The 12,763-nt window shown below is 42.5% G+C and overlaps 1 protein-coding gene across 1 annotated transcript in view; it reads right to left on the reverse strand.

Annotated features, from left to right (window-relative positions):
* Nucleotides 1–1,564: 1,564 nt before the first annotated feature.
* ANXA10 (annexin A10) overlaps nt 1,565–12,763 on the reverse strand; it is a 45,012-nt gene continuing 33,813 nt past the window's right edge. The window contains exons 6-11 of the mRNA XM_090034715.1: nt 10,941–10,994; nt 10,711–10,804; nt 7,433–7,528; nt 6,381–6,439; nt 3,332–3,454; nt 1,565–1,660 (exon numbers count right to left, since the gene is read on the reverse strand). Of these exons, the coding sequence (XP_089890841.1) occupies nt 1,592–1,660; nt 3,332–3,454; nt 6,381–6,439; nt 7,433–7,528; nt 10,711–10,804; nt 10,941–10,994 (495 nt within the window). The 3' untranslated portion in view covers nt 1,565–1,591. The remainder of the gene's footprint in view (nt 1,661–3,331; nt 3,455–6,380; nt 6,440–7,432; nt 7,529–10,710; nt 10,805–10,940; nt 10,995–12,763) is intronic.

The raw sequence follows: 12,763 nt of genomic DNA on the forward strand, positions 1-12,763 counted from the left end.
GCCCACTGGGGCAGAATTGGGGAGAGTGGCTGCTGGTACAAAGGGAAGCAGGTAAGATAGTTGCTGTTGCTGTTGCTGTTGCTGTTGCTGTTGCTGTTGCTGTTGCTGTTGCTGTTGCTGTTGCTGTTGCTGCCCCTGCCTCTCACTACTGTTTGGCAGAGAGAGCTGCTTGTTATGTGGCTCTGCCCCTCTCAACCAATCAGTAGCTGGGGAGAGGGGACAGGCCTTTTAATCAGCAGTAAGGGACGGGGCCACGGGCTCTGTGGCCAATCAGAGGTGTGAGGGGGCCCTGCTGCAATATGGCCACAAAAATGGCAGCCGGCTTCGCAATCTGCTTGTAAAATTGGCTACCTGCTTCCTCGATTTGGATAGGTCCCCACTTGTGTGTCTGCACACAGTATTTGTTTTTTATTCTATCCCATATGCTCACAAATTGCATTTAAAAGATAAATAGCCTACTTGTGTAGACATTCAGAGGGTTAATATGCCATTAGCTATTTATATAACAAAGACTGCAAATAGGTTTAAATAATTAAGTTACTTATGTTTATTCAATTTCCAAAAGCTGTACTTGACATAAATCACTTGATATTAAAATAAATGGATCAAGAACAGGGTTAGGTTCTTAATTCTAACTCTTATTTCTATTTCAGAGTAAAAACTTAAGTTCTCCAGTATGGTTTACATTGGTCAAATGTGAGAAACAATATAAAATGTACCTTTGCTGAATATGTGATTTATACCGCAGATGGCAGATGCTTGGTTTTAAAGTAATGCTGTAGGCCAGGGATGCAAAAGATACCACTTGTGGGTTGCATTTGTCCTACAGAGCGGTTTCATCCAGCCTGTAGGCTCTAGAAGGGCCGAGAACTGGGGTTGGGGCGTGCTGGTGAATGTCTACCCATGGAGCCTCATTAGAGATTAGGGTTAATGGAAAGTGGGGGGGGAGGGCATTAAGTGATATATTCGTTATCCCCCATTCTGCTGTTGCTGCCAGTCACCCAACTTCTGGGTCCAGATCCAGCCTGTGAGGCTCTTTACATCTAGATCCGGCTGGTAAGGAGGAGCTCTTTGGTTCAGACCTGGCCCAGGAGCTTGGGTGAGTTTGACATATATTGTTGGGCGTAAGAGTTGGATATTAAGATAGTCTAAAAGAGCAGGAAAACGAATTAGAAGGAGAATCATATTCATTAAGGTAAATGACAAATAATGTTTTGCCCCAGATTTAAAGTACACTGGCTCTTTAACAGGTTATTTGTATTATCTAGTTATTGTTATTTGATTATGTGTTCTAAGTACTGCTCTAGGATGGATGTCAAGGGACTAAATAATATACATAAATGTATATAGCTTTATTTGGTATTATTTGTATTAGACTGTTTTAATTAATTTATATTAGTCAAAGTACTACAATTTCTTCAGAGCTTAGGGAAAGAGGAATATATTACTGACCAAAAATAGACTTTCTTGTTTTTTGAAAAGATTCAAAATTAGAAATTATAGAGCATTGATTCTTCTATTCTTGTATATAGTACAGAGTGAACATACACTTCTAGAGAAATGTGCTCGACTTGCTTGAATCCTTCTTCCTTTAATAATCTTCAGCATCACCAGCACAAATGGCAAGTAAAGCTTTTTCATAATGTCCTGATGCAAAATGCTGCAAGGAAAAGAATGCTTATGTAATGATAATTTTTCATAATTTTTCATGAGAAAACTGTTTTTGAGTATTAGGGAACAATGACTTAAAGGACCTTATCTGCAAAAGTTGTGTGGCATTCTACAGTTTCTAGTCCAAGATTATTGGCCCAGAAGTTGCTAGCAATTTGGATACCTTAGTTTTTGGGTGCCCAACTTTAGGCATCTGAAAGAGGTCTTGTGTTTAGAGGTTGGCTGCTTAACACATTATGAAGTCAGGTTCCTTGACTGTCTCAAAATATACACCCAAAAATCACCAGTAATTTTTCAAATATTGGCCCCACATATTTCATGATTTAAGAAAGAAAATCTTGACTTATTTTATAAAACTTTGGCAATAATGCTCATTATTGTCTGAAGAAAGGGAGCCAAGAATTCTGATGACTGCCATACAGATGCAAACATTAGGCCAGGTTTTGATCTCAGCTATGCATTGAGATACATCCAGACTAACTGCTTGAATACAGGTCAGTGTAGGTACTCTTAGTATTAAATCAATTTGAATGAAAAAATGTGGCTGATTGTGTTATCAGGAATCTAAGTCCAAATGAAATAAAACACCAGCCCCCGCAGACACGGAACCCAGTTTAATCTTGTTGAGGTTAGCGGCAAAACGTGAGTTGACTTTTAGGACTAGGATGAGGCTCTATCATCAAATTTTGTAATTTGTATTAGAATTTTTTGTTTTGTTTCCCTGTAGAACTAACTGATATGATCATTTGGGGTTTCTTTATAGAGAAAAAGAAGCTTTAGGAAGTAATCTGTTTTCATAGCAGTACATTAAGGTGAGGCTGCAGTCAATTCAATCGTGTCTTCTTTGTCTTTTGCAAAATAAGGCATGAATAGAGGAGTCCCAGATGTGGTGAAACAGTAAGGGCAGGTATAGAGAAGCCATATAATGTGCACATATTTGCATTTCTTGAATAATATGTAAAATTGGTTCTGTGCCTTAGGGTGAATGTGACAAAGGCTCCTGAATATTTTAAGGTACAATGAGTTATGCTACACAAGTAACATAGCCCAGGTAGGGAATTGTTATCATCTTTGGGACACCTGACGTCTAGATTTGGTTGGCACCTGAAGCTACTTTAAATTCTAGTATAACTACTTGGTTGTTTCACAACCCAAAATGAGAAGAGTAGAACAGAGCATGCTCCTGCAGCACCCTTTCCTTGCCCAAATTGCCTCTGGGCACAGCCCCACATCAGAAAATGTACTTGTGGCACTTACAAGTCAACAAGGTCTATGTCAGTAGTGGAATTCTTTTATTCTAAGCATTTTCAGTGGGCTATTCTGTCCCCTTATCATGCCAGATGAACTGAATTAGTCCCAGAATATAAGAGTGAGTTTAAAATTTAGTAATTCCCAGGGGCAATGATCATAGTTAAAAACACCACTCCCAACATTATTTAGTTCATTCTTCTGTCTTAATTGCTTACTTACTGAAAGTAGTCTGTGGCACCAAACTGATGTAGTTTGTGAGGTTGGGTACTATAAATAATACTTCTGCTTTTGCCTCAAATGACAAGATATGATTCAGAATTAATCTTTGCGGCTGCTCTGGTACCAATATGTTAAACCTAGTTCTTAAGCTTTGTACAGTATATATACAAAAGAATGAATAAAGACTTACTTTGAGATCATGAAACAATGATTTTCCATATCTCTCTTTGTAGCGTTGTCTTATAGTCAAGAGATCTATTTCACTTCTGGCAATCAGAATCCTGATGATAGTTTTGTTATGGAAACCAAATTCCTAGAAAGGATAATGCCATGAGAAAACTTAACTGAATGAGTGTATGTAATTCATATATATGCAGATGAGAAAATTAGGCTCACCAGATAGATACTCTAGAGAAATTAGGTCTCTAAAGCTTTATTGTAGTGAGCTTTCTCAGCTACATACAGTATATTCATATTGCTGTGTAACAGAGGTCAAACAACTGCCACTTAGCACTGCCAAAACTTTTTTTAAGGCAGCAGGGTACAGTGGCACTTTAGAGACTAAACCAGGTGTTGGCAATCTATGGCCTGCAAGCCAGATATGGCCCATGGAACCATCAGATCTGGCCCACAGACATAAGGATTTTGGCTGTTGTTGCTTTTCCCATGCCACTGCAAGTAGAAGTGCCAGCTGTGGGTTCTCTCCCATGCTGCCACAGGGGAAGTGCTAGCACCTGCCTTGCTGCCTGCCTTCCTGCCTCTGAGTTCAGGTGGATCATTCTAGCCAACAGCTGAAATAGGTTGCCTGCTGCAGGACTATATAATTCAGTAATGTATCAGCTTTCACAGGTAAAAGCTACTTTGTCAGATAGTGTAAGGAGACTGTCATCTATGAAAGCTTATGCCTTTCTGAACAAGTTAGTTTCCACCGTGCCTTCCTGTCCTGCCTTCTGTGTAATTTAAGGCTAACAGGCTAACTACTAGAATACAGGCTGGACTAGAAATTTTTTGAGTATATTTGCAGATAATCTGAAACTGGCAAGGACTGTGAATACACTGAAGGAAGGAGCACAATTTAGAAAGGGTTTTGACAGGTTGGAAAGCTGGGCTGGAGCTAGCAAGATGAAGTTTAATGCTTATGAATGCAAGGTACTCCACCTCAGGGGGAATAAACAAAAACCCAACTACAAAATGGGTGACGTGGTTGGATGGCATCTCTATGGGGATGGATCTAGGAGCCTTGGTGGATCACAGACTCAACATGCCTCTGCAGTGTGATGCACAAAAGGTGAATGCAGTTTTGGGTTCCATCAATAGGAGCATTAGGTACACAACATGGGAGGTGATAGTGCTTGGGACTGGTTAGGCCTCTCCTGCAGTGCTAGGTGCAATTTTTGGCTCTACATTTTAAAAAGAACATGGAGAAGTAAGGGTCCAGAGACGGGGACAAAGATGAAGGGCTTGAAAGGCCATTCATATGAGGGGAAGATGAAGGAATTAAGCATGTTCAGCTTGTAGAAAAGGTGCTTGGGAGCAGTCTTCAAATATCTGAAGGGCTGTCATAAAGAAGAGGGAGAATCCCTTTTCTGTCTTTCTGTCCCCTGCTTTACCTGTGGCAGGTTAAGTTGTGCGACAAGGCTGATTGTGTAGTTTTAGTAACTGGTTAGAAAATGGATTTGGATAATTTGGTGGGGGAGTTGGACTAAATGACCTTGAGAGGTCCCTTCCAGCCCCACTTTTCTATAAATCTGTGCTTCCACTTCTCTTTTTTTAGAGTTAATAATCACTAGGCAGATGCATTTACTTTCTTTAAATATGTGCTTAAGTGCTTTGCTGAATCAGGGCCTCAGTCATCAGTCTGTTTTGTTGACGCTGCCCCCAAGATGCTGGTGGGATTGTGATTTTTATGTAGAAACCATCCACTCAAAATTAAGCAGAGCTCACTACTCTTTCATGTGAGTAACCAAACAGTTGTCATCTTCTGAGCATTGTATTGTCAACTGCAAATCACTTGAGGTATCCAGTTTCCTAGATTCATGCAGTTCAAAGTACAGTTGCATGGAGGAACGGTGACATCTAGTGTGTAGTTACAATAATCAAAAATCCAAGGTCTTGGGAGGCTCACTACTGACTTTGGGCTATTTAAAGCTCACAGGTTAAATTTCTCAATTAGCTAGTCATGCTGTAGCATGATCTCCCAAAAGCAAGCAGTAAGGGAAGTGCAGAAGGCTCAAGTTACAGCATTTGATTTTCATTTGGTGAGTGCAATATATTCTTTCTAACATCCATCAGGGACTACAGTTTTAAATATTGGAAACCTTAACAGACTCCTGGAATCATGCAAGTATTCTAAATGGAAATCTGACAAAGATTTAATGTAATGTGATTGGCTAATGCACTGTATAACTGTAAATTCTGTATAAGTAAGTATCATTTCACTGAAATCCCTTGCCATATGATTTTGAAATTACTATGGAATTATGAGGAATTTTGCTTGATGTTTTTGCAGCTTAATGCACTTTCACCAAAAATATAAGTTGAAGGTGAAAATGGAAAATTCCACATTTCACTTGAAAAACAGCCCTTGTTTTGTACAACAGTTCTGGCATCAGTTTTGAAATTAAAACAAAATGTGAACAATATAGTGTGATAAAAACTGATTTTGCCAATGCAAATCAATGAAAAGCTAAGGAAATCTTTTCTGTTAAGCTGTATGAAGAATTTTCAGGTACATATGCATGTACATATATACATATTTATTTACATGGTGCTTTAATGTTTTAGCAAGTGCACATACAAGTAGCTGGGCCTGCATATATATAAATGGAGTCCCACTGAAATTTGGTCAGTTTTTTTCCACGTAACAGTTTTTGTACCATGATTTTAGCAGTAATATTTATTAACTCTCTACACAGGAAAGTCACATAAGAAGAAGATCATTCCTATAAGATCATATTGTTAATAAAGTGCACTTTGACATTTGTACACAAGGGGGAGAGAGAGTCTACAGAAAATTATGGTTTTTAGTTTTCAAAAAGCCAATGCAGTTACCAAGCAGATATTCTTAAAAGAATCTAAAGGTTTCATTTTCTTTTTATGCAGAGCAAAATTCATTTGCTGCTCTAGCACTTTGGCTTTGAAATTTATCTAATTACCAAAAGCTTTAAAACAAGCAAGCAATATTTAAAAATGGCACAAACTCATTTTTTTACAACACAGAATGGAATAGTGATACTTACATGGATTGCATTGTAGAGTCTGTAAGCAAAGTAGGAAGGCTTATCTCGAACACAAAGAACTGAGAGAGATAATTTAGGTAGAAAAGATTAAATATTAATTTTTCCTGAAATTCTCATATTTTCTAGTTTACTGTAATTACATAAGGCCTAAAATTACATTCAGTTTATTTTCCTGTAATTCTGAGTAAAATGTGTATCTGTGGTTTGAAGGATGACTACTGGATTGAAATTAAATTCATGCACATTGGTGGAAATTCTCCTGCTGTACATAATCAAGTTTGTGGGTCAGGTTGCCATCTCTACTGAAATAAACACAAGCCTTTCCTCAGAGAGTTTTTCAGACAATACTTATTCCACTCACTGTGAAATTGCCCCCAAAGCCCTTGGAGGCACTGTGCCTCTGTACCGACTTGGACCTGTCTTTCCTTCTTCTGGCATACTGGTCAGTGCAGGTTCATCCTCCGTTCAACCAACAGATAAGTGGCTGGTATCTTAAAGATGATTACGTTTGTCATTCACAAAAACCTATTATGTATTCATACTTTTTTCCCCTAAGATGTTCATCAACATCCTATATTAATGTCTTTTAAGCTTTAGTAATTTAGCCATGTTACCATCTTTGTAAAGGTAGAGAAATATCATCTTCATTGTATAGATGGAGCACAGCAAGCTTAAGGGCTTGATTCTGCACCACTGAAGTCATAGTAGTTTTGTCTTTGATTTCAGTGTAAGCAGGATTATCCATTCATGGACTTGAACAGGATGATGCGAGAAGTTAACAGGCAAACTAGGAGTGGAACCCGAGTTTGCTCAATCCCTGCCCAGTGCAGTTCATTTTAATCTTGTCTCACATAAACATGAATCTGTGATTCAGTTTAAATATGCCTTTTTCCATGGAGCATTTTAGGTTGGTTCATTGTCCCCCAAATATTCAAAGTTTTTGTTCCATGTAATATGAAAATAAACTACAGGAAAAGGGGAAACAGCACAAAATTTTAATTGACCATGTATACTTTCTTAAGTTGTTATTAATATAAAGATAATATTTTTACCTATAGCTGCCAGTAGTTCTTGAAAGTATCCATCATAGCATTCATTGATGGCATTTACTAGGTCTTGTCCAGCGATATTCTGGAACTCCTGAAAAACTTGAAAGAAACAATATGTTTATTTAACCTTTGCTTTGGTAGGGTGATCATATGGAACAATGTGAAATCTGGGACACTGCCCTGCCATCTCCCTCACACTCAAGTCAGCAGTTCTGCTGCAGGCAGAGGTGGAGGTGGGGTGGCATGGTGTAGCTCTGGTATTAGTATTCAGACAGCTAAGGGAGTCAATGGCCCATTAATGACTGAGTATGCTTTACTTCACAGGTGTTAACAATCCTCTTCCTTTTTTTAACAGTCATTCCACTAATCAAGGTAACCTCTTATGGGCTAGGGACAGACATTACATGTAAACCAGTTTAACTGATCAGAAACTGGTTTAATCATGTAACAGAACAGATATTCAGTGCACATAAATCAGTTTCAGAATGGCTGAAATTGGTTGAAGGGGAACCTGGTTGAATGTAGGATGGATGACCCCGTTCTACCCTAAGAGGACCCCCGCAATGAGATTCTATATGGACTGAGACATTTCCTTCGAACCACTTCCTCCACCATTGCGGACCATTGTAACGGGTTTGGTTGTATCTATCTCCTTTCTCTCTCAGCATCGCAAATCCCCTCCCTCCCCTTCCCCCCCATTCCCCATCCCCGGGCGTTCCCCTCCTCACCCCCATCCCTCAATTGTTAGTCCCTCGCTTGGGCGATCTGTATTTCGCTACTGGCTTTGTCATCTTTTTTGGATTCCCAATCCTAAACATTTACTAATAAAAGTCTATCAGACTTAACTGATTTGGGTCAAACCAGCTTATGCAATATCTGTCCCAGACTTCTTCCTGGTTTAAGTTAAACCACAGTCCTCAAGCATACCAGATGCTTTGCAGTTCTTGGCGGAGCTTGGCTGTCTGCTCCAGAGAACAGACCTGGCCCTGCCCTTCTGCTTCCTAGCCAAAGCTCTGGCAGAGGCTGCAGGCACAGTAGGTTCTGCCTTGCTTCCCCCTGCCACAACCTCTCTTCACTGCCTGCCGGTCAAACAAGGATCCCCTCCCATCTCCCACAGCACAGCCCCCAGCCCCATGGACCCTAGGCATATGGACCCTAGGCTAATGCTGAGAGGTGTCTGTATGTGTGCGTCTCGAATTTCACTGGGACAGGCAGACAGAACAGTGTCCACTTAGGGCTTTTTGGAGCTAATCAGCAGTTCAGCTGGTGATGTCCTTCTGTTTCTTCCTTGTAAAAAGCTGTTTAAGAAGAGCTTGAACTAATGAGAGAGGCTTTTGCTTTGTTGATGGGCTCGTAAACACTGTGTCATCCCCCTGCTGGTGCCCTTGTCTGTCAGGTTTGCAGACAGTATGGAGAAGGAGATTGAAAAGCTCAGTATCATCAACAGATGCATGTGGTGCACACCGGCCTTTGCCTCAGAGTGCTAGCAACACTCCTGCCCCTTGAGCAGTGAATGGGCAAAAGCCTGTGATGGTGCAGGCAGAGCAGGTGTTTAAGCTTCTCCCTAATCAGAGCATCCTGCTGGGGCCTGGCCATGCCCCTCTCAGCTCAGCATTATGGAAGGGAAGGGAGGGCTGCTGCAGTGCCTGCTGGCTTCTAGCCTGAGCCACTGCAGGTATGTGTCTGAATTTCCTCAGTCCAGAGAGAATGTTTGTGCAGTTGCAAACCAGTTCAACTTCAGCAGGTTAGACTAACCTGCAAAGATTGAATCAATTCAGGTTCAGGCTTTTTGAATGTCTGTCCCTAACCTTAAGGCAATTTTGCTTAGGGCTTCCTATTTCACAGCTTGTGCCACTCCATGACTCTGCCCTGTGCTTGGGGTGCTTATTTTAATTTTCACTGGTTGGCTGGGACTGGCTTCCAAAATCTAGGACTGTCGTGGCCAAACCAGGACTTATGGTCACCCTATGCTTTGGTCAATGATTAAACTGCCACCAACTGATTTTATTGGTTTGTACATGTGTTATGTTTATTTCTGCAAAATAACACTTAATCTAAAAAAAAAAAGGCATTGAGGCCTATCCTGTATTCACTAAGTAGTAAAACCAGGTGGGAAACTGCTGCAAGAGCAGTTGACAAGTCTCTGGTATAGCTGGGAATAGCACACTATAGATTATACCAGGAACTTCTGAATAGCTGTGCAACTTCTGAATAGCTGGGAGCTGCATACCATAGGGGCATCTCCTCCTGCCCCATCCTCCCTACACTGTGCACACAGTGTAGCCACTCTGCCTGCCCTCTGCTGCGCGGGTACCACTGGCCCTATCCAGCCATATGGGCAACTCAGGCCCATTTGAACCATGCTGCCACACCCCGGCGGTGGAGGCAGGAAGTGGAAGCAGGAGGAGAGAGGGGAATCCTGGAAACCCCAGCTGCTAAAGCAGCTGGAGCAATTAGAGAAATGGTGGGCAGGCAGGCCACATGTTAATCCTTCGGTTAACATGTGTTGTCAACCGTTGTTGCTGGGTGTTGTTAACATCCAGTTCTACATTAAAACAACCATCAAGAGTAGTATTGGCTGGATAGAGATTTTTGCAACACCTGTCAAGATTCTGAGATGCTTTTTATCTCACTATGTAATTAAAACCTGTGAAACACTGTCATGAATGGAAATATGTCAAAAACATTAGTTTTCAAGTAGGGAAAAGTCAGATTGAGAAGTAGTGTGTGAGGATGTACAAAGGATTGCACTTTGAATGCTAGACAGTCTTCTGTTAGAAACTTCACAGAAATAGATACAATTTTAGAGAATTTAGCTTAAGCAAAACAGATGGAACAAATGTTGTGTCAAAAGGTTTCAAGCATTTATTAGCAAATCTCACTTGTGTTGGAATTGTGTTCTGCCCTTGGATTGAGAGACATGAAAAGGTAGCTTAGCCGCACCTTTGCCACCTCTTCCTCCTGAGTGCAGTGGCAGGTAAAGTCTATTAGCTTCACCTTTTTTTTCTCTCCTTATGGAGAATTCATATCTATATCTATTCTATACTGATCTCATTCCTGCATTCCTTACACACCCAATCCTTCCGCTAATTCCAAAGGAAATTTTCTGAGCACAAAATTGCATAGGCTTACAGGTACTAATAATTACAGGCTCTATTTAAATCTGAATATGGAACTTCTCTGCGCCTTCAGTTGTTCCACTTTTTCCTGAAAGCTATATTTTCCTTTTCATCATATACTCAAATAGCTGAATAGTTGGATTCATAAATGATGATAATTACTCATCCACAGCTGTTGGTAGCTCTTGTTGCACAGGATCATTTGTAGCATGTTTTTGTGTTCCCCTGTCTTTTGCTGACATGCATCCCAAAGGACCTAATATATCAGAAGCAGAAAAAGGTACAAATGATCATTAGTGCCATACCACTTTAAACAAGCCTATTAAACAAGACTTTTAAAAAAGCCTTTATTTTATTTCATGTTAGAGGAGTTGCTAGCTGGTTGTAGTTACCGTTGCATCCTGAGCAGCCATGGCAGGATCCGCATACCCATCCTCTCTAATTCCCTGTAAGAAAGTTTTCCTCTATTAATTCTTATAAAATACTGAGAGAGAATGAAATTATCTTTAGATTACAATAATCTAGTCTCATTCTGAAATAGTCATTTTGGGCTTTTATATAGAAACAGTATATGAAAGCTGGTTTCTGCATCTCCAAAATATTCCACTTGTAAAAACAGGAGGTGTTATGGCATCTCCAAAGTCCATTTCTTCATTGCAGAAGGAGTTATAGTCATGATGGGATTGATGGCAGGAAGAAAATGTGTAGGTGAATAAGGCTTGAAAGATCTCATTTTAAAACTTTTCATTTCTGGAAGGAAAAATTGTGAATAACTAGATGACGTTACTGCTTTGTGGAGATACCATAATAGGTGGTTATGATGTAGACCAGCAGTGCTCAAACATTTTCCTTAGCAAAGCCAAATAGGCAGTGGGTGACCCCTCCATGGGCTTGTGGTGGTGGACCCAGTAGAGCACCCCAGATGGGTGCTATGGAGCCCAATCTGGCCACATGGAGTGGGGCGGGGCAGCTCAGCCCCGATCCAGCTTGTGGGGCAAGGAGTCTTGGCACAGCCACAACCTGGCTTTGTGACAGGAGGGTGCAATGACTGAGCCCCAATCCAGCACTATGGGAGGCAGGGGGCATGTCCCAGCCCCTCAAGGGGAAGGGGTGTGGCCCAACTTCAACATGGCCAGATGGGAGGAAAGGGGCATGGCTCCATGGGGATCAGGAGCAAATGGAGCGTGGCCCAAACCCAAACCAGCTATGCAGGGGAGGAGGTGTTGCCTGGTCCTGCCGGGGGAAGGCCATGGGCTGGCCCCAACCTAGCCAGGTGGAGGGAAGGGGAAGTAGCCCAGATCTATAGTGGAGGGTGGGGGCAGAAGGGGGGCATGGGCCAGCCCTGAGCCAGCTGTGCAGGGGGAGGGGGTGTAGCTTAGCCCCAACCTGGCTTGGGGCTCGGGGGGGGAGTGGGATGCAGGGGTGCCACATGCATATGTTCATGTGCACACACATGCACATAGCAGCCAGGCAGTGGTGGAGAACAGCTGCCTCAGCTTCCTCCAGGTAAGTTTATGCGGGGGCACAGGCAACACATTGGGGGCAAGGAGAGCACAGGTGATGCATGGGGGGGAATGTGCCTCCCCAGATTTCTGTACCCAAAATAGGCACAGAGTACAGGGCTGCAGACTGATAAGACCAGTTCCAGGTGGGAGCCACCTCCACAGCCCAGACTTGGCATGGGATGGAGCTCCCTGCCATCATGGCCACCAAGGTGAGGCACCTCCTGCCTGCCTGGCAGCAGTGGGGGGCACAACTCTGCACCTCACCCTGGTGGCTATGGTGGTGCAGTGCTCCCTCCCACACTGGGTCTACCTGCTGGGTGGCGGAAGCAGCTCCTGACAAGGGTTGGCCCAGCAGCAGGTCTGTGCCCCACTGTGGACACAGAAATTGGTGGGGTACATGCTCCCCTTCCTCCCCATGTATCATCTGTTACCTCCCCATGTGGCCTGTGCCCACAGCCCTCCTTCCCCATACACCCACCCTTTTCCTCATACACTGGAAGCTGGGGGCAGTGGGTCAGAAGTGGGGGTCATCAGCCAGGCCAGGAGGCTTTGGGTTGGGAGTGAAGAGTACTAGCAGGGCCAGAGGGCTGTGGGTTGGGAGTGATGAGCAACAGCATGGGCAGAGGCAGGACACAAACATAGCAGGGCTGCTCAGCACCACAAAGCACCGGATGGGGTAGAGGGCAGCTGCAGCTGGACCTGCATTCTGG

Source organism: Crocodylus siamensis, chromosome 2, assembly GCF_052110815.1.
Source record: "Crocodylus siamensis isolate JL-2025a chromosome 2, ASM5211081v1, whole genome shotgun sequence".
NCBI classification, from domain to species: Eukaryota; Metazoa; Chordata; order Crocodylia; family Crocodylidae; genus Crocodylus; species Crocodylus siamensis.